This window comes from Aptenodytes patagonicus, chromosome 13 (assembly GCF_965638725.1).
Source record: "Aptenodytes patagonicus chromosome 13, bAptPat1.pri.cur, whole genome shotgun sequence".
Taxonomy (NCBI): domain Eukaryota; kingdom Metazoa; phylum Chordata; class Aves; order Sphenisciformes; family Spheniscidae; genus Aptenodytes; species Aptenodytes patagonicus.
The window spans coordinates 822,715-848,516 of record NC_134961.1 but is presented as its reverse complement, the minus strand read 5'-3'; the positions used below and the strand labels follow the sequence as shown (position 1 = coordinate 848,516).

Genomic DNA, 25,802 nt, shown 5'->3' with positions numbered 1-25,802 from the left:
AAAAGATTAGAGCAAAATTAGTGCTTTCAGAAGTTGGACACAAAGTTGTTTGGAGAAACTGAAAAGGTAGGACTATTTAATGACAGACCATAAGTGATAAAATGGTGTTTCTGTGAAGGTGCTAGCACGTAAGAGAAAACAATTTTAAAAACTTGGCCAACTTGAAAAAAAAATAGAAAATTTGGAGTTTTCCAGGGCTTCATCTCATGTTGAATAAGATGAAGCTTAAAAGGATTGTGTGTTTTATTTATTTGTTGTGGGGTTTTTTAAGTTTTTCTTTCTTTATGTCTTAATTTTCTCTTAGTAAGAGAGCAAGCAAGCTCAATGTTTTGTGTTTCCATTTTGGAACAAATTACTTGCTCCCTGATTTTTCTCCCGACAAGCAGCAGCGTTCTCCATTTTTGCCATTCTCTTTAATAGGCATTTGAGGATTGGCATCCTCTTCCAGTCTCTTCCCACCCCCGATGTGTTGTCCTAATAGGATTATCAACTGTGATTGTGTGCTAGCTTTTTCTCTTATTGATGCTCCAGTTGCGATGAAAGCTTTTAAGAAAAGTAAAGAAACATTTCAGTGAGTTTGTCTGTTCTTCTGAAACTGAAATTTCTGCTGAAGGAGAATGTGGGTTAGTCTGGTTTTTTACCTCCTGTTCCCTGATGTTTACCACTTAATGTATACAGCTTAAAAGATTTGAAGAGCAGCAATAAAAGTGGTGAGGCAGCTGATCTGCCTAATAGCGAATGTGCCTAACTTGACTGAACGGCTTAAAATGTAGCTGCCATCAGGCTTGAAGGACTGTATCGAGGCTGGAAGCAAATTCTCTAGGAGGTGACTGTAGCAATATATCCTAAGGGAAGGAAAGAGGTGTGAAATACAAATGCAGAAAAAAATCTAAAAGAACTTTTTAAACCAAGATTTTATCATGTTTAAAATAAGTGATGTGCATCACTGATTAACCTTGTTCAGGTACAGCTCAGAAGCCCGTTTTTCTCAATTCAGTGTGTCTATATGCAGTGTGTAGCACTCGTGACCCTTTATGTTTTGGGACCAGTTTTGTTGGACAAGACCTTGCTTCCTTGATGGTTTGTTCTAATCCTTTTTAGTAAATGACTAATCAAGGAAAGTCCATTGCTTTTTCTGTTTTTCTTTCTTGTGGTATGTTTTTATAAGCATTCTTTCTAGTAAGAGAAAAAGAAGAAGAAAAAAAAATCCAGAATCTGATCCCTTCACCTGCTCTCAGAAATAACTGGGATTGATTTCATCTGGAGCATCATAAGCCAATATTGTTAATTTTGAGCTGGACTTGCCATTTTAAGGCAGCTCTTGAAAGAATGAAAAGTACACCAGAAATGAGCGTGGTAACTGAAGCTCATGATGCATGTGCTTGCATAAGTCAAAGGCAGTGGATAAACCTTACCCCTAACCAATTTAAAAGGGAATGGAAAATAAGTGATTCTCAGTGTCAGAAAGGCCATAAGGTGCTGGCATCAAGACAAATGTTCCTCCATTGGCAGGGAGAGATTAAAGCAAAATACTTCCTCAGTCTATAGAGACGTGAGCAAAGGATTTCATGTGATCCTCTGGAAGAAGCAACCTGTCAGTACAAGTTAAACAATAGATATTAAAGTCACAGTCATGTTTTCTTGGGAGTATATAGCATGTTCTTGATAGCCTAGAATATTTTTGGAAATAGGGAGTAGAGTAGTCCCTGAGAAGGTTTTGTGAATTAAAGATACAACAACTTACTATAGCAAGGATTTGAATTCTTCATTGGCTGTGACTGTGCAATTTGCATATTCAGAATCATTTAGAGCTCCTGCTTTGTGATTTTGACTTATCTGAGATCTTCTGGAAAACTCTGAGGAAACCTCTCTTCTATGCTACTGTATATATCTCTGCTTGGAGAACAAGTCTTATGAGGAGCGGCTGAGGGAACTGGGGTTGTTCAGCCTGGAGAAAAGGAGGCTGAGGGGAGACCTCATCGCTCTCTACAACTCCCTGAAAGGAGGTTGTAGCGAGGGGGGTGTCGGTCTCTTCTCCCAAGTAACAAGCGATAGGACAAGAGGAAATGGCCTCAGGTTGTGCCAGGGGAGGTTTAGATTGGACGTGAGGAAAAATGTCTTTACTGAAAGAGTGGTGAAACATTGGACCAGGCTGCCCAGGGAAGTGGTGGAGTCCCCATCCCTAGAGGTATTTAAAAGACGAGTAGATGAGGCGCTTAGGGACATGGTTTAGTGGGCATGGTGGTGTTGGGTCGATGGTTGGACTCGATGATCTTAGAGGTCTTTTCCAACCTCAATGATTCTGTGATTCTATGCTCCGTTCACTACCAGACTCCTTTCCTGTAACTATTTTGCTTGTAACTGTGGCACTATGGCCCTGCTTTCTTGGACGACACTACAAGGATAGTTTTCATTTGACTGGGTTGACGTTCTTTAAGAAATCTGCTTAAAAGAACAGAAGGGTTCTTTGAACAATTATCACTTGGCGGGGGTAGAGGAACAGATCATCTTGTCACAGTAGTTTCCAGTAGTAGCAGAATTGTCCTTTTGTGTTGTACCATGTTTTTTTGTAAAGTCTAAGTCCGGAAAATGTGTTCAAACCGTCTAGAAAATTTTTTTAAATTAGAGTTGTTTTTTTAAGATTGTTGGTTGTCGAACATGTTAAGCAGTAGCAGAGCTAAGCAGATGGTCTATTGCTTCCATAGAAATGAGCACTTCATTGCAAGCCTGCTCTGTGCCTAATACTCTCCTGTTGCTGTGAGAGTTCATCTTTTTCAAATGAGGGAGATGCAGCCTTCATATAGTTAAGTGTGGCTGGCAAGAGCTTGAAGTTATATTTCTGTAGATTAGATGTTATATAGTCTCTTGCTGAGATGCATTCCCCTCGCCCTAATACTGCTATCAAAGCTTGTGGAAAATCAGATGAAAACTTTGAGAAGTTTCCATTTATTTTGTATGGTTCTCAAATTTCCTTTTTGCACTCTGTTAAGAGTTTTGGACAGTGATTCACCTAATTGGTACTTTCGCTCTTTCCCCAAAGAAGTAGTAAAGTCTCACTGAGATGTGTAGGACTTGAGTGTTTTCTTTTTCATGTGTTTCCAAGGTGTAATGCCTCCTTGGAGGCATTCTGTAAAAGGAATCGTGAGAATTTACGATTCTGTAAAAGGAATCACCTTTTTCTTCAGTAACTTCAGAGCCGTATCACTCAAATAAGGATATGCTGGTACCCAGCAGCAGAAACTTAGGAAAAAATCCTGGAGTTGTGTGTGGCTGATGATCTGCGGAAGCCATTGCTTTTAAACTGCAGTGAAACTACAGCTCGCTGGGGGTTCCTTTCAAAGTGTGTTTCTCTGTAGAACTAGTAAACCTACCTCAAGATTAGTTTTCTTTCTGAAAGGTGCAGTTTAATTAAACATGTTATTGGGCTCTGTATGCCCCAGAAAAGGATGTAATTGGTCAGATCTTAGTCTGAATATATAAAGAGATCAGGAGAAATTTTTTTTTTTATTTTTGTACCTAGTTATGAGGATTGCAATGTTACTGTTTTTTTGTAAAATGCCTTTTCAGGATTGTAGATTTTAAGTAACTTGATTCTACGTATTTTGAAAACTCTAAAGGAAAATACTAGTATTGATAAAAACTAGAACCTGCCTGGCAGGGAGAAACTGAAAGAAAAGCCGACCTGGCTGGCAGATCTTCCAAAGTGTAGTATTTCAGGAGATGATCTGGTAGTAATGAGTTTAGATACAGACTTCCAAGTGCTGTCTACAATTGATGAGTTTTCCTTACCTGTGTATGTATGTATTTAAGCCTCACTGGAAGTTGGTACCAGTAGTAGGATTGACATCAAAATCTTAACAGGTTCAAAATAATCACTAACTGTGCAAAACCAGATGTATTATGCTGGATTTTGGCGTATGAGTTGAGAAAGTTTTTTCTTAACTGTATTGGCCTAATTTGTTTGAATAGTGCATGTTTTCAACTTTGTTTTAGTCAAAATAGCCACATGGCAGTGCGTGTTGCAGTAGGAGAAGTTTCAGATTAAAGAGGAGGGGGAACTCTTACCAGAAGTGAACTTCAGAAAACAGTAAAGCCATTTTTTATGTCTACCAAGAGAATAACCAGTTGTCTTTTTTTTTTTATTGTTGAGCTATAGAAGAACTGGATTCTGTTATTTGTTGTTTCTAGGCTGGCTGCATATATAATACATATGTGCTTTTGACAAGCACATTCACAGTTTTGCTCCCTGTTGTTCTTTGAGTGGTGTTTTGGTGTTGGATATTAATCTTGAGTAAATTTAATAAGATAATGAAGCAAGAATTCTGATACAAGACTTAAACTGTGTCTGTAGTTACGTTACTTGACTCTGTGTTTTGAGGAATCTGTAGTAAGGAAAATCTGTGATGAGAAAAAATGAAGCAAACTATTTATTTAAACAGATTACCTAGTTGATACTGCTAAGTACCAGATTTAGATACGCTTGCTGATTGTGAATTAAGTCAGCTGAAGATGTTCTCATTCCTTTGCAGTTCTGTGTGTTTTAGCAAACTGCTGGTGCTGTTTGTTTCTCTGGTGACTCTCAATCTGTCTGAATCTGCCTGAATTGTTTTAACATGACTTGCAGTTAATTTGCTTCTCATCCTCTAAGTTGTCAGTACTAGGCTGCCAAGCTGACTATCTCCTAGCAGACCATGCCTCTGGCAAACGCAAGTAGCCAGTCCAAATCGTATTCCAAATAATGCTGCTTCCCAGTTTCAGGGGACTCTTAATGTTACAGACTTGACCATAGTTGCTTGGCTCTCTGTTGAATAACTATCACCAAAACAGCATTTTTACTGAGAAGAGACATATGTGCTTTTATAATAATACAAACAGAAGAAGGATATAAATATATAGAAACACATAACAGCAAAACTCACTGGCTCGTAGTAAAATTAATATATCTGTAAGGCAGTTTTGTTTTGAAACATGGCCATAAAAAAAGTGGTACTCCACAGATGAGTTTACTCTGATATACCAAAGAGATTTGGTGACTTAAAAAGCTTTCTTACCACAACTGTTACTCCTGGCACCTGAAATTGTTTCCTATTTCTAGTATGTGAGTTAAATTTCATTTGCAGTTGTGCAGTGTCATTGAAGATCTTTTGAAGCGATAGTCGCTTGGCTCCTATGCTTATGCTTAAGCAGGTACCGGGGTTCAGTTTGGCTCTAGTGCTGCAAGGTAAATGCTGCAAGAAACAGTCAGCCTTCATGGGGGCAAACCACAACTTGGTTTCCCCTCTTTCTGCTTCCGACTCAGGCGGTTAAAAAGCCTGTCTCTGTTAACTTGCTTTGGCTTATCATCCAGCTGACAAAAAAGAAATGTTTATGGTATCTTTTCAGAGTAGAATTGTGCCATTATCTACTGTGGTAACACAACACAAACATTAAGGATTTTGTCACTAACTCTAAATCATATTGGCTACCGTCTTGTAATTCTTCAATTTTTTGTTGTTGGAATGGGGTTTATTTCTAAGTAGCGTATCTGAAAGAAGGTTTTGGAAGTGAACCTGATGGACCCACCAGTTCTTTTGGAAGCCACAGATTAAAAGCAAGATTTCTAGTGTTGTTTCAGAAGGTTTATTAAAATGACAAAATAAACTTCCATTTCCTTACTGAAATTATTTCTTTCTAGTTTTTAGACTGTTTTTGCATACCTTCCTGCTGCTGTTCATAGTTTAGTTTTTTTAATACACAGGTAAAAAATTACTTGCATGTTGAGAGGGAGGAAAACCTGCCAAGTTAAATGTTGGTGTGTAGGAGTTATGAAATGCCTGGTTACTTCAGTCAGAAGGAAATGTCTTTGTCGTAGTAATTTTCCTAATAGAGTCTGATCATGCATATAGATACTATTGCACAGGAGCATTTCTCATGCTTTTAGCAGGTCTCAAAACCTTTTCTTACTTAAAAGAGAAACTTAATATTTGTACTTGACAATGAGCTGTGATTATATTGGGAATCCTGTAATTGGGAATACATACAGAAATGTATCAGAACACCTGGTATTACGGTCTGAAAACTAAATGCTGGTGGTCTGTTTTCTTAGAAAAAAGGCAACGCAGGAAACTTGGAAAATTACGTATAGCATGATATACTCTGTCAACCTACCTAAGAAATGGATCGGGAGCGGAGAAGCAGTGAGGGGAGGCAATTCTCTGTCTGTGGCTTCCACAAGTGAAAGTACAGATGGGACGGGTTCTACTGTCAGAAAAAAAAATAACATTATGTTTGAAAGTTGCACTTTGGAATTTTGAAATCCCCTCACTTAGCTAGGGGGTTGAAATTTCGATACAAGAGGCTACACAGGGCATGCCCAAGTCTATTTTATAGCAGGCAGGCTATTTTTCACCTTTTTTTAAGAGATTAACTTTTAAACTAGAAAAGCTGTTTCAATACACACTTTCCTCCACATCTCAAAAAAAAAAACCCCAAACCCAAAAACCCCCCAAAACCCCAAACCCAACTTAATTCTTAGTGGCACAACTGCTAGTTTACTTTGCGGGGCTGAGTATAAGTAATGGCAAAATATAATACCTTTTTCCTTTCTTCTTGTGAGTATTCAGAGGAAATACCTGTTGTTTTTTGTTTGGAAGCCTAAGTCCATTTGCGTATGGCATCAACAGACACTTTGCTGCATCTTTGACCATTGGCCATGATTGGCACATGCTTATTTCTCCTCCCCACCCCCCTCTTTCTTGCCACTATGGTAAAGAGTATTTACTCCAGAAATTGCTGTGGCTGGGGAGGGAAGTGGCATACTAAGCTTATTGTTTGTGTTTTAACTGTTTGTATGTAATCCAAGCAATGGCTTTAATTTTAAGGCCAGAAATACTTTGTAGAATTGAGATTTAGATGAGTGAGGACTTCAGATGATTTTTGAACTCCTGATGCTACAAGAACTACCTCTAAGTAGCATTTGGAAATGTTAGTACTTACACGTGCTGAAGATGCTCAAGCCCCATAGTGATAGTCATATCCTTTGGTATGCGTACGTACAAATCTGCTTTAGGTTTGGCAAATAAGAAGCATACCGTGCCATAAAAGGGATTCAGTAGTGCCTTTGTCTTAGAATGAATCATAATGAAAATACAGCGCATTAAATATAGGAACATCCTTGCCAAAAGGACCTGTCTATGGAATAGACTTTTAGAAGAGAGTAGTAAATAGGTTATTTAGCAGTCTCTTGAGAGATGCTGCTGTTTTGGGGCAGAAAGGTTTTGTGTTTTCAGAGTGACTGCAGCATAATGCTGTTCTGTCTGTATGGTGGTATTTTTTTTTAAGGGGATTTTTTTAAAAACAAACAAAAAACAAGTGCCCTTTGAAACTTTTGGCAAATTGACTAAATTAAATAACTGCGTTTACGATGGGAGGATCTTTGTACCCTGGAAATGGAAAAGTGTTGGAACACCACAAGTCGAAGATGGGCTTTCGCTCTTGGAATGAGCTGTGTTTGCTTCCTTAGTCTGATACTGGGCGTCTTGGGTTAAAATATGTTTCTGGATAGTACTGTGTGCAGACTGCTTTCAGTGAGAAGCATGTGTTTACAGGCCTAGTTTGTTCCCACTGTTCAATTTTAAGCATGTGTTTAAAGACACACAAATTGGATCTTACCTTGTGTAAAAACCTATTGAGAAGTCTCTTGTTAGCTTCATGTGAATTGTTAAATCTTCCAGGAGAGCATGTTTCTACAGAAAGACTGGAGATTTCAAGGTAGCTTTTCAAGTCAGTGTGGTGTTTCAAAATAAACATATTCGGCTCTTAAAGTTATTTAAAAATTATTTCAACAGTGTAAATTATTTATAGTTATGTTTCTCCTTAGTTACTGTTAATGGCAGGCTATGGTATTTTTGCTAAGTGGTGGTTTTGAGTAAGCTATATTGATTTTTTTTTTTCCTTCTTTTAATGTATTTAATGTAACCTGTAGTGTAAATTTGTTTCGTGTCTATTTGATTTTCTTCCACACACACCCCGGTTCTGGATTGAAATAGAATTATTACTTCTTTTAGAAACACAATCTCTCCCTTCAGTGTGTCCACTTTTCCTTTAGGATTCGTGTATGCCAAGGAGATAGTAAAGAAAAGAAACAGAATACCTCTTTTCATTATATTTTTGAGACACCTTTCCTGTTGCTGTTATTCTGTAGAGCTATTATTGCCTTTTCCCCTCACCTCTGTAGAATATCATATCACACAGACTGCCTGATAATGTATCTTTGGCCAGCTTCTGGGAGATAAATGGGAAAGAATCTCTCTTAAATAGTGCTACTGTTTTTCTTACCAAAACAGTTTATTCCTTATAATACTAAATTTTTGAAGCATGGTATGCTCTCCTTTTACTTGGCTGGCTCCAGAACTGCTGAGATGCCAGCAGACACATCTGTAAATTCTTTTCTGGGCTGTTGGGTACATTTCGAAAGGCTAATATCTATGATACAGAAAATAAAGGAAGTAGCAAGGGCGTAGTGTTGAGATCTGTTGGTTTAGAAACCTGCATTTAGCTTAATGGTGATGAAGTATAGGAATTGAGGGAGGACAGGGACATTTGAGTTGAGATCCTGTGTTACAAAACTCTGTTTTGATGTGACTATAAATGTGTTTTAATACACGCTGATGCTTCTTCTGGAAGTAACTCGTGAAGATTTTGACCTGTGAATATACAATCAAGTATCTGTAGAGGTGTATCTTAATTGAATTTCAGTCTTTCAAAATCTTCTTTTTAAGTGTTGTTGAATTACTGTTTGTGTCAAAACTAGATTTTCTTGGTGAAACAAACCTTTGAAACGTTAATTTTGTGGTTCTAGTTAACTTTCTATTCTTACGTAGTAAGAATAGTTCTTTGTTTATCTGAAGAAAGCCACTTTTGCTGCTTGGCACCCATAAAAGCTCTTGGAGCAATTGGAATACATTGATCAATTGTGGCTAATTATCCATTAGAGCTTTGAAGTTTTTATTTGCAGAGGTTATACTCGTTACAAAGTCAGCCTTCTGAGCTTTATTTTTGATTCGTAAGTACAACAGTGATGCTCATTGCAGAAATTACTTTGATTCTTCCTATAGTGTATTCTGTTGTATTAGCACTCACGCTTGCACAGAATTTTGGAGACGTTTTCTTTCTTTAGGCATATATACAGTGCAAGCATATGATTATTTTCTTTTTTTTTTCCCCTGGAAAAGGTTGATTTCTAGTTAAATGTATTAAGAGTTTGTTCTCTATATATGCAGTCATTTGTAAAGAGCATTTTCCCCATGAAATTCTGTCTTTTGTATTTCAGTAATTATGCGGAAACGTTTGTACACTTTTTTAAGTGGTTTTGTTGCCTCGGAATACTTAAATTTGTCTTTGACCTCTGTGAAATGCTTGGAAGAGAATTTCAAATCTTATTACAAGTGGTAATAAAACATCTGGCTTCCTCTTAATGGGATTTTTAAAATTTCTAGCTTTACCAAATCTTTCATCCTGTAATAAAGGATGAAGTAAATTACAATTATTCCTGGGCATTTGAGTGTTTTTCTTTGAGTTACTTTACTACTGAAGAGCCAGACACTCTAAATGCTTCATGAAATCTGTTGCGGTAGGCTTTTGTTATAGCAGTTAGCTTAAAGAGGTAGGAGAGCGGACGCTTTCAGCACAAGATAGGCTTCCTCTGAATGCTGCTAGCCAGATCACGATTTAATTCCCAAAACTGATTCTTGAAACGTTACTTTTTTTAAGGCATTCTTGTTACTCGCTGACTTTAAAAGTGAGTATTTTTAAATTGGTATTTTTGTCAAACTGCCAAATCTGCAGATTGGTTTAGGTGAGGAGCTCTCACCTCAGCTGAGATAACAGGATTGCCACTATTCTTGCACTGAGACTGAATTCACTTTTTTTTTTTGGTAACACCACTGGCTTTCTGCCATAAAATGATTAATCTTTTCCTTGCTTCTCCATCTGTCCCTCTGGCATATACATTCCAAGCACCATGGTGACTTTCTTTTGGAACACGTTACTATAGGATGAAATAGTAATTAGTAGAGACTTACTTTTTTTTTTTGTCAGTAAACAGATACAAGATGATGCCAACGTAGTAAAGAAAGCCTGTCCTTCCCACTTCACAAATGAACATAAATTCCTAATGGATCTATCTTTTACACTTCTCCGAGAGCCTTAATCAGTTAGGTGGACCTTGCTTCATGTTAGAGATTTGTGTTTCATACCAGAGGGAGATAAGAGTCTAAAGTGCGAAGTCCTTGGCGTGTGCCTGGCTGGAAAGCTGCTCTTCTGTACTGAGCGTGCAAGCAAAGCGGCTGATCGGAGTCGTGGCAATAGCACACAGGGACTGAGGAGGGATTAACTGCAGGTGGTTGATGCCAGATCATAGTAGCTCTGGAACTTGTGTGTGTTAAACTCATCTGGGAGCTGGTGGTGAAGCAGTGCAGATGGCAAAGCATAGGTCTCTGTCCCAGAGTTACCACTCTGGAAAGCAGAAATAAGCCTTTTGAAAGCAGTTCTGTCTGTCCTCTTTCATTGTTGCTTACTAACAGTATTAAAAGCAGCTGAATTTTCTGTCAGTCTGAATTTCTGGTGTTCCTCCGTTACTTAGAGCAGATCTACTCTTGCATTCACAGTACTTTGTATACTTTAATTGATAACTTCTGAACATCTGAGATGCCGGACTGCTTGATTTCCTTGTCTTGAGAGAAAGATAAGAAAGATCAAAGGAAGAAGGTTAAAATTATTTAAGCCAAGCAAGGTGACACACTTCTTGGTAGCAGCAAAAACATTTCAATGGATGGGAAGAGAGAAGGGGGACAAAATGCTGAGCTTTTTAACCAAGTTGCGTGTTGAAAGCCCGGATTTGAAGTAGGTGTAGTAATTTGATGACGAGGGATTTGAAGGCTTAGTCCAGTAATGGAGTATTAAGTGATTGGTTTTGGTGAGGCCCATAAAAGAGGAAAGTAAAGGGTGCACGTGACTGCATGGCTTGGTGGCAGCAAGTACAGAAGAAGTTCTGAATCATCCCTGTCCTGTAGTGACTTACAACAGTGATAGCTTGGAGGCAGGAGCAGTATACCATTTCTGTATACCCGATCATTCTGTTCATGCCAAACCAACGGATACTTCTTGGATCTGTGGGTCATAGTGGGAAGTACAGAATTTCCATTTTGTGCCAGCTTGCTCTTTTTTTTTTTTTTTTTAAAAAAAAGAGCTAGAGAAGTGTCCCTAACATATCAGTGATGTAACAGGGGATTTTGGATGAAGCATGTGAGATGTTCAGTAGCAATGGCCCTAGGAGGGTTGGATTATTTATGCACAGTTGCTCTGTCAACCTAAGGCTATTGATTATGGTATAACCCTAAAGTTACAGCTCAGGCGTTCAGAAAACTGAATCATAGTTTATAGGTTGCTTTTGAAAGGTGGAACTATTATTGTCTCCTCAGCATTTAGCATGTTATTTTGCACTGGGTTGTTTCAGTGATACAATAGGAGGAAGTAGGGGGATCGTCCTTCCTTGCAAATACAAGGGATTTAGAAGAAAGCAGTAGTGAGTGACAAATATGTCTTACTAAAGCAATTTACACTGTTGAACTGGCAAGCTCTCACGTGTGCAACTCTTCAATGCTTCTGTTAGTTTGTGAAGATCTGGCCTTTTATCAGATCATACCTAGGATGCCTCTGCTATCTCTCTTCTTTCCTTAATTACGACATGCATGTTCTGTTCTCTGAAATAACTTAAATTATTAATCTGGGGCTTACAGTTAAATTGATTTTATCTTTTGTACCATAGACTAAGTCCAGAATAATACAAGGATAGTAGTGGCTCACTAAAAGGCTGTCTTTGTGTCTTCCTCTTATAACTATTTTGTCAGATTCAGAGGTATGGGAACAGTTTGGTGGGAAAAAAGGCTCTGACCTTTCTATTTTTCTATTGTCAAACCAGATCTGAGAGTAGCATAACCAGTAGATTGGCTGTGTATCCTCACACTGCCACTATAGAGGCTGTAGTTCTTCACAGCACCCCTCCCCAAGGGTCTTCTAAACCATTTCCTATCGTGCTTTCAGCTCCCTCCCATGTCCTCAGATAATCTTTCTGAGGTGCTGACAGGACAAATCTGGCAATAATGGTGGCTCATTCAGAGCCCTGGATATGCTGTCTGCTGCATAACGCAGCGGGTAACGGCAGAGGTCTTTGTGCTTTTTCTTTGTGGACATGTTAATCTGAGTGTCATAATCTACCTGTCCATCTCTCTACTCAGCAATCTTAGGAACTTAATTATCTGTGAGACCTTTAACTAAAGTGGGTCAAATTGACCAGTGATTTCCAAAGTGATTAGAGAAAAATTGATTTGCAGAAGTGGGAGGAGACGGGACACTGATTGTCACAGCACTATTGCTTAAGCCCAGTTTCCTTAGGATACCTAGCTAACAACATAACTGGTTTTGTGATCCTGCAATCAACATCAGTCTGAAGAGGCAACTTAATTGCTGCTGGATTGCGTGAATGAATGAAATTCTGTCTTGCAGTCCACCCTGTCTCTGATTTCGTGTCATTAGAAGAGCAATCATCTGAAGTTGCACTTAGCCATGCTCGGTCTAATACGGTTCTGCGCTGCAGAGGAGGATACAATAGTTTGATACAGTTTTTGGCTTCTGTTCTGCACCTCTGCTTTCCTGGACTTCGATACTTGTCTCTGGGTTTGGTTAATGGACTTGGCAGCTTGGTCACGTTTCTGTGTTGTCTCTAGACAAGCAGAAGGGAACTTCTAATTCCCTTTCTATTATTAGGTTCTATTTTATAAATAATTAAACATATAAAAATGACAGTGATACAAAGTCAGACATGATACCTCTGATTATAGGCCTTATGGCTTTTGTGAATTAATTCCTGTTGATGAGTAGAAGCACACACTATTTAGATAAAAGATTAATATAATCTTAAGAATTTCAGTGGTATTTGGTCACTTAATTTTTTTTCTAATTTTTGCTTTGAAGATATAGAGCTTCAGCTCTTACCTGTTGATGTGTCTTTGCTAAATAGAAAATATTTGTTAGCACCTTTCTATTCCCAAAATCGGTACTTTAGGATCACTTCAGTCCTTGACTTAATAAGATAAGCAAATTAATAAGCTTAAATAGTAAGCTGAATAAATTAAGCTATTAGATTGCAATTAGACTGTTTTAGCCATGCCTTTTAGTCCTTTGAATAGTTCTCGAGGCCTCTCTGAATCCTGTCATTTTTACATGTTGTTCCTGAAGAACTAATACAGCATGATCGTCGTCATTACAATAGCATTCACATCAAGCCAAATGCATAAAGATGTTGCTTTACGCATACCCAGTCTTCTTTTCATACCTCCTGTTGTCATATTGAGAGCTCAGATTTGTTGTTCAAGCACTTTGCAGATTCACAGCTTTCAAAGTCCGGCCAAGCTTGTCTAGCTTGCTTCCTTTCTTTCTAGGACCGTTTTCTAGTTAAAAATCTAGTAGGTACTGAATTGAATATTAATGATAACTATTTTTAGTTTACAGGATTGGATCATAATCAGATTACTTCAGCCAGGCTTATTTTCCGCTGAACCCACGCTGCTTTGAGTTCTTTGATTCTCATACCAACCTTTCAGTATTTTTTCTGCTGTTAGGCTAGTCCACATCTAGCGGTATTGTTTTGGTTTGTTTTTAAATACTTGGCCAGAATAACCTTCTTCCATTTTTGTACAGAAGAGTCAATGCTTCAAAACTTAATGGAAACCAACATTTAACTTAGAGATAAGTTAGGGTTTTTTTTTCTGGACTAATCTGTCTGGACCAACTAATATAAAAAAAAAAATTATAGCATTAACTTTATGTAGGCAGCAGTGGTGTAAGATACAAACCCAGGAGTGTTGTCAGAGGTAGGTGCTGCTCCTTGGCATGTGCCTGCAAATGAGGATGTTTTCTCTCTTGCAGGAAAACTGATAGTGAACTCAGTCTGTCTTGCCAGACCTTTTATTAAGTTTGGAAACCCTGGAGTGAAAGGTGGATTGGGGCAACAGAGGAGAGCAGAGTTTCCCAAAGGAAAATGGGTAGCAAGGAGCAGAACAGTATACGGTTCTGTGGTTTATGACAGCATGTTGGAGGGGAAGCTAAAAAAGGGACTGTTAACAGGAAATTATGTGCTTGTAACAGTGAATGGTTTTTGCAGCATGTTGTATTGGTTGCACGTCCTGGGAGCCTCAGAGGAATGTGTGGTAATGAAGTAACTCTGGCTGCTCGAATGAGAGAACTGGCTGTAGTGGTAGAGGTGAAGGGACAGTTAATAAAAACTTAGAGTAGGAGGAAAGGACAGGGTTTATTTATGGCCTAGACGCTCCATGTACAAAGAGGGAGTAGCTCCTTGATGCTGGGCTAGAGGAAGAAGTACTGTGGTATGTCAACAGTGATAAAGAAGGGAGGAAAAGAGTAAGCTTTAAAAATAGAAGAAATGGCATAGTGTGAAGATCCAGTCTGGTCCTAAGGTATCTTTTTAAATTAGATTGGTGAACTTCTCATTTCTGTCATATCAACTCTGAGTTGCACCATCAGATGAGGTTTATAGATTTGGTCACAGACTTGATCTGTAATATCTGTGAAACTCCTGGAACTAGAGGAAATTGGGATTGCTGTTCTGCTCTGAAAATAACTAAAAAGCAAAACAAAGAGAAGTACCTCCCACACCTGCTGCTCAAAACATTGCAGTGCGAGATGTCTTGTGTAGTCCAAGTCAGCTAAACAAAGGTTTTAAGTTTTTCTTTTTTCAGCTTGGAAGTTTGTGCGTTCCTTCGCTTGGGAGAGTAGAGTGAAATACCCTATTTCCTATCCACAGTCAGTAATAGATTCCAGTATCTTAGAGAGTTGCCATAGTGATAAAAAAGGGAACAGAATCTGCTTGTCTTTCTGGGATAGCAGAATTATTAAATTAAATGCATCTTTTCCATTAAAGGAGAGTAGCATCATATTTCTGAGAAGAACTGTTTTAGAGTAGAAATAATGTGTTTTAAGCTGGTGTCCTGCATTAATCATATTACTTCTTCAGGCACTTCTAGGCTTGACTTGCAGTTCTGTGCTGGGGCAGTTTATAGCACCCCTGCATCTCCCCCATTGCAATTGATGGAACAGCTGCGTAGAAAACACCTTGCTTGTGAAAGTCTGCTTTACTCCATCAGAAGTCATTGCAGTTGTGACCACAAAGAACCAGGCAAGAAGCAAGAGTTGCACAAAATTATAACACAGAAACACGAGTATAAAACGTGAGTTGCCGCAGGATGAGGTGGGATGAAAGGAGCCACCCCAGGATGAAGGAGTGCAGAGAACGTGGTCTGCAGAAAATGGTAGAGAGGAAAGGAGATGAACGACAGTTGAATGAACTGATAGAGAAGGCAACAGGGGAGGGAACATCCTTAAGCTTAGAACAAAATGGGAGTGAACTGCAGCATAACCCAGGTTTTTGGAGAGAAGCTTTCTGCTTTTGTTGTAATGGAAGTGCACCGGCTACCATGCTGGTATGTTGAAGCTTGAGTAGCCCTGTGATACACATCCATGCCCATTCATTGCAGGTGGAAAAAGAAACAACTCACACTGGATTGCCTTTTTCTTTTGTTGCTTTCAGGAAAGTAAATTTAACAAACTTTAAGCAAAATACAAGTCTTTGTGATGGCTCAGAGTCCCACATGAAAATGACCATTCTTACCAGGCTGCTAACACCGTGCTGCATGTTCTTGCTGATTTATCTTCTCTGCTGACTTGTAACTACCTAGTAATCTTCCCCTGAAATACCTAATTTGAGATCAGAGTTCTGTTTCAGAAATATAAAAACAAAGGTCTTCTGAGTATCTGCATTTCCCCACCTGCCCCCTCATTTCACATAGGAAAAAACCTGCGGGCAGAGGCAGGAGCTGCGGCGTTTGAGCCTTCTGACTCGTTTGCTTCGGAGCTGCTGGTTTCGGCTTGCAGAATGAATAAGCAGCGTAAAATCTTTACTACGTGTAGGCTCTATCATCTGATCATATTTGCCAGTAGTTTTTTGAGATTTCAATTAGCAGTGGTTTAGATAAAGTTTTACGGAAGGTCACCTGATCTCAACGTTCAGATAATTAACCAGGAAATGCAGTTAATGCCTTACGCACTCAGATGTCTTTCAGTGTTTGATATGCAGGGGTTCTGCCTGATTCTTCCTTTTCTTCCACCTCCTATTTGTTGCCTTCCCGCCGGTGAGGAGCTGGCAGTGGTTTGCTTTGCTGGAGTCCCTACCTGACTGCGTTTGCTGGAGGTGGTTGCTGCTGGAATAAATGCCGAGCTGCTCCTCAGGTTACCAGTAACAGCTCTGAAACGCTGTTGATCTTAACGCTGTTTGGCAGCAGGTTGTTCTGCCACTAAAACTCCTCGTTGATCCCAGCCTAGGTTGAAAACTGTTATAAATAGATAAGAGTTCATTAGAGCAGTTCTTGCACTGTGTTGTGCATGTCTCCTAGCCTCTGGAAATCACAGTCCTGTTAATAAGATTAACTCCTCTGAGGCAAAACTACATTTAAAAGAACCTGAAACTATGAACTTCTATGGGCTTTAATAAACTAGTCTGGTGTATGGTCCCTCCTGATTTTTGTCTCCATATTTACTTCAGGGATTGCCACATAAGAAAGATAGGTCTTTCCACCTTTTCAGATATTTATTTTTTTTTAAGATGGATTTCAAACAGAACAAAGCCTTTGGCAGTTTGTTTCAGTGGCAGTAATTTACAAAAATGAAGCGTAGGTTAAAGGGCATGTCTAATGTTTTACAATCTTATCAAACTTTCTGCTGTTTTTTTAAAAGTTGTAGACTGCTGTAACTCTTTAGCCTTAGGTTCCTTTCACTTATTGAAGCACAGCTTTAGACATTGAAATACCATGTGGCAGAGAGCAGGTTTAAAAAAAATTCACATGGAAGCTACTCTGCTTCCAGAACAGCAAGGCACTTCTTAAAATTTCAATCAAGTATTTATTACTTAATGACCACCTAGAAAAGGAAAAATTATCCTCATCATATTAAGCACTCAGTTTGGAAAACTTGAAAGGTTGCTTTGTTGTTGTACAGAGTTGTGATATGTTTAATAACAAGATCTATTGAAAAGGAAATATTAAAATATGATAAACCAACCATGCGGTACCTGTTAGGATTGCAGTTCCTTGGTGCTTTTGGGATGTTCTAGCGGTTTAGAGTTTAAACAAACTTAAAATGAAATTTTCTGTTCTTTGTCTTTTGAGACCGAAATATTTGTAATATTTTTCCTAAAAATCTATTTTTAAACATTTTTCCTTTAATAAAAAAAAGTTAATCTTTCCTGGTAATGAAATGAGATGAAGAACACGTCTCTCTTTCTTTTGGAGAAAGAACTTAAATTCGGTGTAAAATTTGCTTAGCGTTCTCACTGCCTAAAGAAAAATCTCTCTTCTGCTTTCTGAAAATTCAACTGTGTTTAAGATTCTGCCAGAGGCTTATAACATTACGCTGCGCAGGCTCAGCACGTCCGTGCTAGGCAACTTCGTTGTCTGCACTGGATCTTTTCCGCCTCCTCCCCGGCGGCTGAGTGTGCTCCAGCCTTAAGCTGCAAGGTCTAAGAAGGACTTTGCTCGCGCTGTCTCCTGCAGGCTGGTGTGGCCCAAGCAGGGCCGTGGAAGTAGTGGAAATAGGTTCCTGTATGCAGCATTTCTCTCTCCCAGTTTGGGCTCACCACTGTGCTTTCACAGTTGCGGTGGTGGCTGTAGTGCTCGTAGGAAGTTGTAGCAAAGCGGTGCTTGCCAGAATAGTCAATATATTATTCAATTTTAACTCCACCAAACCTGCAAGCAAGTTCAAAGAAGACTAGAAGGGCCAAGTCTTCATTGCAGACAAATGAAGTTTGTAGTTGGGGACTTGGACACAAGGGGAAAATGAATAATGGCCAAACAGCTAATGTTCCTATTTCTGGCCTCTGAAAGGTTTATAGTTGGTCATAAGCTACTTTCTCAGAATCTCACTTTTAGTTTTGGAAATTTTTTTCACTGTTATTCTGATAGACCATCACAGTATGAATGAATAGCTGTAGACATCAGATGATCCTTTCTCATACCTTGTCTGAAATAGTGGGTTAAGATGAGTAGGTAAGTTTATTAAATACTTTGCTATTAATTCTTCAGAGAAAGGCTGTCAAAATACATGTTGTAATAAATAGTAATGAAAAAAACTAATTTCTTTGAACATACAGTCCTACAAAACAAACACAGAAATACAGAAAATAAGTCTTGATATTTGTGCAATGTGATAGTAGCCAATACCACTTTTCTTTAAAAGCAGTCTTTATTACTAAGCTTTTGATGCTGTTAAGCAGTTGGGGTTTTTTTGGTCTTATATGCTATCTGAATTATTCAACTTTGCTCTGGAACACAGCACATACATGATAAACTCTTACATTGCCAAGTAACAGCTTTTTTTTTTTTTAATGTGTATACAGAAGAATCTGACCCACTATAAAGATACAACATTTTGTACAGTGGAAAAAGGCCTGAATCTGGCAACAGTCACTCTGCAGGATGCAGGTTGAGGGAGTATTGCCTAACGTAAAGCAACTTCGAGTGCGGCTGGGTCAGCTGTCTGAAACCCAAGTGTACAAAGTACACTGACAAAAAGGACAAGGCATGGTCAAATTGTGTTTATTGGACTCTGCCCCGACATAATTTACTGCTCTTAACCAGTGCTTCATCGACTGGTCATTCAGTCTGATTCCTGTAAGCATGAAAAAGCAATCACTGAGCAATTCCTTATTATGAGGCTGTTACACTGATAAGCTGACGTGCACGGTCCCTCTTCCAGCCACGGGAATAGTCCTGAATCCCTGCTGGTAAGGGAAGTGAAAAAACTAGGACCATGGAAAACCAGTGTGTTGTGTAAGGAAGGGCTGGAGAGGTCAAAGGAAGGGGAAAATAGGATTTAATATTTGAAATAAAGACTTGCTCAGTGGTTGGATTTATATTTAAGACATTCTGACAGGTGATAAAGTCATCTAGAAGTCCTCCTAGTGCAGGGTGGGGGGCGGCACAAACATGATCTGTCGACTTTTATTTCCTCTTTATTTGGAGGGGGGAAGGAGGGTCCTAGTCTTAGTTATCCTCTTTGAAAGAAGTAAATTCCTTCTAAAATGTCTTTTCAGGACCTTTTGTCCAGTGTAATATTAATTGGCTCAAGTAATAGAGATTTCACCACTCCTCTTGACCGTTCTTCAGGCGAAATGGTTCTCTGGGTGGACAGTGTGCTCTTTACTTATTCAGGGGGAATGTATTTCTGCTAGCTTATTCTTAAAGAGTTTTGGGGGTGTAATTTGTCAAGGATGTCAGCCTTAGATAGATGTCCTTTTGTTCAGACGTTTTTCCTCAAGTACCAAAACTTAAATAGATAAGCATTTGCTAGATGCCTCTGTATATTCCCCTCCCTTCCCTTCTAGTCTATGTACAAAGTCGTGCTTTGTGCACAGAACGCACAAAGTATTACAGGATTTGAGGTTTGTTTGGTTTTCAAAAGTTTTTGCAATGTTGGAAAAAATAATTTCTGTCAATGCAGATTGGGAAGGATAATCTCGTTTTCTCCTTTGCATTTGCGCAATGATTTTGTAAGTTGAATTGCAAGACTTCAGACACACACAGCTGTGTAAATCTGTAAATTTTTTTTTTAAAATTTAATTTAAATTTGATTGAAGTTGTGAAATTGAGAATTTCATATTGAGGAACTTAAACCCAAATTTGGTCTCTGTGAATGCAAAGATGGATATTTGACATATGTTTTCTGTTTTTTTTTAATGTCCCTTCGGAATCAAGGAAATTACTATAATTTCATTCATTCTTTTCCAGATGGGAATGACAGGTAGCACTAGTCCCTTTGGGCAACCTTTCAGTCAAACTGGAGGACAGCAGATGGGAGCTACAGGAGTGAATCCTCAGTTACCAAACAAGCCAGGCATGGCAAATAGTTTGTCTCCCTTTCCTGCCGACATCAAGAGTACTCCCGTCACCAGTGTGCCAAATATGGTGAGTTGTACCTGCCTGTTTCCCTTATTCATTATGTCTTGATAGTGCATTCTAAGTTCTTGGGTGATACGGCTTCTGCAGCGTTACTGGACTACTTCTCCATGGTCATTTAAACATCAGAGTTGCCCCATGGTTCCGCACTACTGCTCTGCAGTGCGTGTAGAAAGTTTGTGTATGTTTTTATGCAGTAATTTAACTTTCTAAGCAATCACAGTGTTTTCATGTAAGAATTGCATTACATCCTTTCATTTTGTCTGGTACATTTAGTTCCAAACCAGATGAAAATGTCTTCTCTGTAAGTGCTGTTTGTAGATTTAAATTCCTAAATCAATTAGAATGTGTTGGATAAATCATCAGCTTCCTGAAACTAAGTAGTACCTTTCATATCCTTTGAATCTAATGTGGTAAACACATGGCATGCTTCTCAGTTTATATTGTGCATGACTTGCAGCTCACAAGCTCATGAGAATAGTTCTTCTTAGGATACCTTGTCCAAGTTTGTAGTATTCTGTTTACTAGAGTTTTCTTTATAAAGAGAAATTAAATATTCCCATTTGTCTCAGTATGTCTGTGTATTAATCAAACTGCTTGTGTCGTTTCTATGGAAACTCCAGCTTGTTGCATTTTACATTCTTATACAAGATAGCAGTTACTATAGAAACTTGTAAAACCTTCCATAAGATGCAAATTGCTTATTTTTTAATTTAACTAGAAAACCAGCTATTTTTTGGTACAAGCAATACTTGTCCTTCCATCAGTGAGTTTGCTACCTGCCTGTCAGTAATAAGGCTATATATGAGAGGGAACAGGATGTAATAAACTTCCTCTTTTCTCCTGATTTTAGAGACCACTTCCTAATTTTCCTTTAGTTACACTGTGAAATCTTTGTTTAATATCATCTGTCATTTGCTGCTTATGACTATGGAAAGGAGCTGGTGACCAAGATTAAGACCATGTTCAGAATACCAGTTGCACTCATGCAGAATATTTGTAAAAGACAATTTGCTGCATGACTATTCTAATTTTGTTTTTAAAATTCTTTAAGTTTGGATCAGATGTAAAGCAAATGAATTATTGCCCTGATTCTGCAGAGAACCTGCAAATCTGCCCAAAGTGCTGTATTCATCTCAGGGACTGGATGATTCTAAAGCCTAATTTTGTGCTCATTTAAAAGTCAGGTTTTGGGAAGCCTAAATCTTAATGTACTCGCTTACTAGTGTAGGAAGTAATAGCAGATATTCAGGTGGAATAAAAAAGGCATTTGCTATCAAGGCTTGTCTAGTGGTGGGGGAGGAAGTAAAAGAAAAAACTTTCCGTTTCCTTTCTCCTGTCTTGTCCAAGAGACAGAAGAAAGTAGGGGAAACTTACTTTCCCAGTACTATCAATTGCAGTTTCTTTAAAATGTCAAAAATATCAGTTGTCTTCTGAGAGGACAATCAAAACCATCTTTCTTTGTTTCTCAGGTGTCAAAAGCTTCATATGTCCAATATATCTTTTTCTCCCTCAAGCCAATACGGAGAGTAATAGCCATTTCAGCTGATAGACATCTGTGCTGTCCAGCCAAAAGGTCTCAACCCTGCTTATGGATCATGTGTTGGTTAGAGTTTGATTGCGGTCCTGATGGGGGTGGAACTTTCGTCTTTAAAAACTGAAGTTTCTATCCAAACATTTTTATTGCAAAGCCAAGAATTTAAAAGGAGATGTCAGACTTGTTGAATTTTAACCTTTACTTGGCAGCAGTGGGTAAGGCAGTGTAATTATTTGGTAGTAGTACGTACATGGCCATATGCTATTCCTTCCACAGGGACTTTGCTTTATTCAGTAGCATACAATATGAACAGTGCCCTCTGAAAGAGCATATAGTCAACATTTTGTTCTATTTTTGCTGCTCAGTGTGTAGCTGTGGGCCTTGTTGACTGTATGTAGTAATATATTTCACTCAGCCAGTCTTTTCCAAACAGTCTTTTCTGTGGCAGTCATCACTGCAGCAGGCATATACTTTGGATTAGTTAATGTTCACAGTGCCTCTCTGAGATAAAGATGTGTTGCCCCAGTTTTAAATATGAGGCTGAGGGGCACAAAGACAGTAAGACTGGAAGAATCTGCTGACTCTGAACTTGAGGTTTGTAGGCTCTGGCTTGCTAAAGCCTTCCTCATTTCATATGTTAAGACATTATCTAAGGGTAAAATAACATTCACGTCAGTTAGATGTGTGCTCCCATAACTCATGGAAGTGATGTCTCTCTCACATTGGGCAACTAAAATACGACCCCAAATGGCACTTGTGAAAAGTTGCTTGTGACAGAGGCAGCTCCCCAGAGCAGAGTTGCAGTGTTTGAACTATTACGCCATGCTTTCTTGCTGCAATCCCTTCGCCATTTGCTATGTCCCATGATGCTTTAGAACCCTTCGCCATTTGCTATGTCCCATGATGCTTTAGAACCCTAGAGATGGCGGTTTGATTTCATGTATTTGGCCTTGTGCGTGGTCAGCTGGAGACATGGTCTGTCCTGTTTCCTGAAGGAGGCAGGAGTGAAGTGGAAAAGGGTATAGTGTTATCTTACCGTCTATCAAAAATGAACCTGTGAAGGATCAGTTCAAACTCCATCTACTACAGCAAGCGAAAGACCAAATACATCTTTTTAAAAAGACCTCCAGGTTTTTTTGTGAGATGATTGGAACCATGTATCTTGCTTAACCAGCCCTCTACTATCCTTATGTTAAAGGGCCCCAAAAGTACTATTCCATGTGAGAGACAAACCCATGTGAATGAAAACATGGGTTATATGTGGCATGTCTGAGGCAGGAAACCAGATTCCAGCATGACGTTGAACACCTTGGTTACCACTAAGAATATCTAAATAAGAGAAGAGGAAATAGAAAGGTGCAGCCGTTGTCTGAAGACCCCTTGGTCCTGAAAAGCATCTCATTTTCTGAATACTCCTTTCAGTCTTTTGCCTTTCTCTGTAACCTTATGTGTACACTGCAAAATTAAAGCAAAAGACGAGTGTGTTTCTTAATGCACACTATTCTAAACATCATTATGTGTGGCACCCCTGTCCCAAACACTAACCAGGAGTTTTCTCACTTCCAGGCATAACCCTCATGCTGGCAGCCAGGATAAACCTCTGCTACAGCAGTGGATTTTTTTTTTAATCCAAATTCAGGCTACCACTCTCCTAAGAACAACACTCTCACTCCCTGCCTTCCAAATGAAGTGGTTCTCAGAAGTGTTAGTTCATTGCATCTTCCAGCCCTTGTTCCAAGCATGACCTTAACTAGACCCCGAGAAGCGCATTTGGTTTAATGTCTTTAATTAGGAAAGAAGTAACGAACCTTATGGTATTAAAATGATTAAAAGGTCAGCATTAAGGTATTAATTTTCAGTGCCAGCCAGATGGATTGATTTTTGGTTGGTTGGTTTGTTTTCCTAACTGTGGATCCGAACAACATACTAGCTTTTGCTTTGTGTGACTGTTGCAGAATACAATCAGTTTTCCTTACAGAATGGGCAGCTTGAAATCTTGAGTGAATGACTTGTTTCCAAAAGAAAGATGTTGCTTCTGACGTTGTTGGAAGTTTTGGTGACACGCTATCGAGATTCAGTGTCACTTAAATTGTTCGATGCAGGATTGGCAATGCTCTGCTGCGGTGAGATCATGCAAAATCTCTGGACTGTGGAAGTGAGCCATGCTCTGCACTTTGGCACTCAGCGCAGTGTGCAGCCTGTACGGGAGCCAGGAGCCTCTTGTTTTCGGAGTACCCAGGCTCCAGGATGTGCTGTCAGTGGGGGGAACCCTGTTAGACCTTTCCATCAAACTTGCTGAAGCTTTGCGGTGTCTGCAGCGCTGCACATTCCAAGGGTGGTGATGGATGGTTTCTTCATGGACATACCAGTAAATCTAGTATTTCTACATGGGTTAGGAGTACAATGTGTGAAGTTTTGCTTCCAGACACCAGTTTGGTTTCACAGTTACCCTTATGACCAGCAGATGGAGTTGAGAGAATATGACTTTTTGGAAGCTAAGGAAATCGTTTCTCCTCGGTTCTCTTGACTTAGAATTGGAGCGGCACATCTTCTCGTGCATTTTTTTTTCTGATCTCTTATTAAACTGCATCTCGAGTGTTCTGTTATGTATGTTCCTTGCTTCTCTGTTTCTTTTTATGTCCCTTGGATTTCTTTATTAACAGATTTTGGTCAGAAGAGAGGAAAACAATGATCTTTAAGACTGGGGTATAGGGAGGTCTTAGGTGTGCCTTGCTGCAGGCCTCCTAGAGAGAGGAAGAAAGCTTTTAAACTCGGAGGCCAAGTTTAATTAGAACAAGTAGAACTGTAGCTACTTAAAATAGACAACTCGTATTTTAGTCTAGAGACTGGAAATAAAAGGCTTTATGAAAAATCTGTCTATTGTGTCCTTATAGTGAGGAAGGCTTGCTTTCTTAACCTTTCAGTGATTTTTTTCCTCTCTTGCAGCAAACTCGGTCTTCTCTTTCACTGCAGGAAAGGTCTGTGACTGTTGCCCCAGAAGCATGCTGTGTGTCTGCTTCCTGCTCTCATCAGCAGGCTCCCAGTCTCAGGTGGGCTTGCTGTTTGCTGTGCTCACCTTCCCTGTGCCTGCCCTGGCCTGCACTCTGAAAAGTTTCTCTTTCCCAGGCATGCTCACTCCTTCTCTTCCTCAAGAAAATCCCACCTGATTTGAAGTGGAGCAGCAGCCTAGCGAACAGCTGGGAAAAGCTCTTGTCTATATTGCTTAGCCATGGTCTTCTAATGGAAAAGATCTTAACCTGGAAACAAATCTAACAGATAGTGTTCAGTGCCAGAGAAACTATGTTATTGTGTCGGGAGCAGAGTAGACATCTCTGTCCTCTTGGTGCAGGAATTCATCCTGGGAACGTGTATTGCTTTGAATAGTGGAACATTTTAGTTTCTGCACCGTCCCTAAATAATGGTGCCAGACTGGCAAAAGCGAGCTGAAAAGAGGATCTGCTCTTTCCAAGCACTCTGGCTCATGTTCCACTCTTCCGTCTCCCAAATACGAATATATATGGTGGAGAATATCCATTGCCATTTCTACATTCTTCCAGCAGTTGAGGTGAAGTACTCCATAGCCGGCACTCTGACAGCATGGCTTTCCTTCACTTACAAACTTCTCATTTGTTTCTTATCCACAGATTTGCTATTTGGGGTTTTTAATGTTGATCATTCCTCAGTCTGTTTTATCACTCAGTAAATCCTATATAAACCTCTCTTAAAATTTTGTTCGGGTAACTTTCTGTATGTGAGAGCTGGACTCTGTCTGCAGATTCCTGCATCAAGTTTTGTCCCTTTTTGTTGCTTTGAAACGCTTCTTTGTGTGTTTCTTGGCATTTGCTGGTCCTTCAAATCAGAAGGACAAGGAGATAAAAATCCAAAAGCTTATCCTTAAGAAAGACGTTGATCCAGCCTTGGTTCCCAGCAGTCTCAACTGCGTAATATTGAGGCATTTGCTGGTTTTAGAAGAAAACTCTTTTAGCAATTAAAAGCCAGGTGCACTGAGGGCAGTCTCTAGGACCAACTATTCAAGTTCCTTCTATGGCATGACCATAGGAGCCTTCTTGCCTTTTGTGGTTGCTGTGGGCTCGCGAGGCTCACTCCCCAGTACCAGCTTCAGAGGTGGAAGTTTTACTCCATAGTGCTAAGTGAAAGTTGGAAGATTGAAATCTTCCTCTTCACTCTTGATATGAAAACTCTGC

The 25,802-nt window shown here is 39.3% G+C and overlaps 1 protein-coding gene across 5 annotated transcripts in view; it reads left to right on the top strand.

The window, feature by feature from the left end:
• Window positions 1-25,802, top strand: part of CREBBP (CREB binding lysine acetyltransferase) — a 99,242-nt gene that overhangs the window by 17,131 nt on the left and 56,309 nt on the right. For all 5 annotated transcript variants that reach the window (XM_076350782.1, XM_076350781.1, XM_076350780.1 and 2 more), the window contains one exon: window positions 19,893-20,069. In XM_076350782.1, coding sequence (XP_076206897.1) covers window positions 19,893-20,069 — 177 coding nt within the window. The remainder of the gene's footprint in view (window positions 1-19,892; window positions 20,070-25,802) is intronic.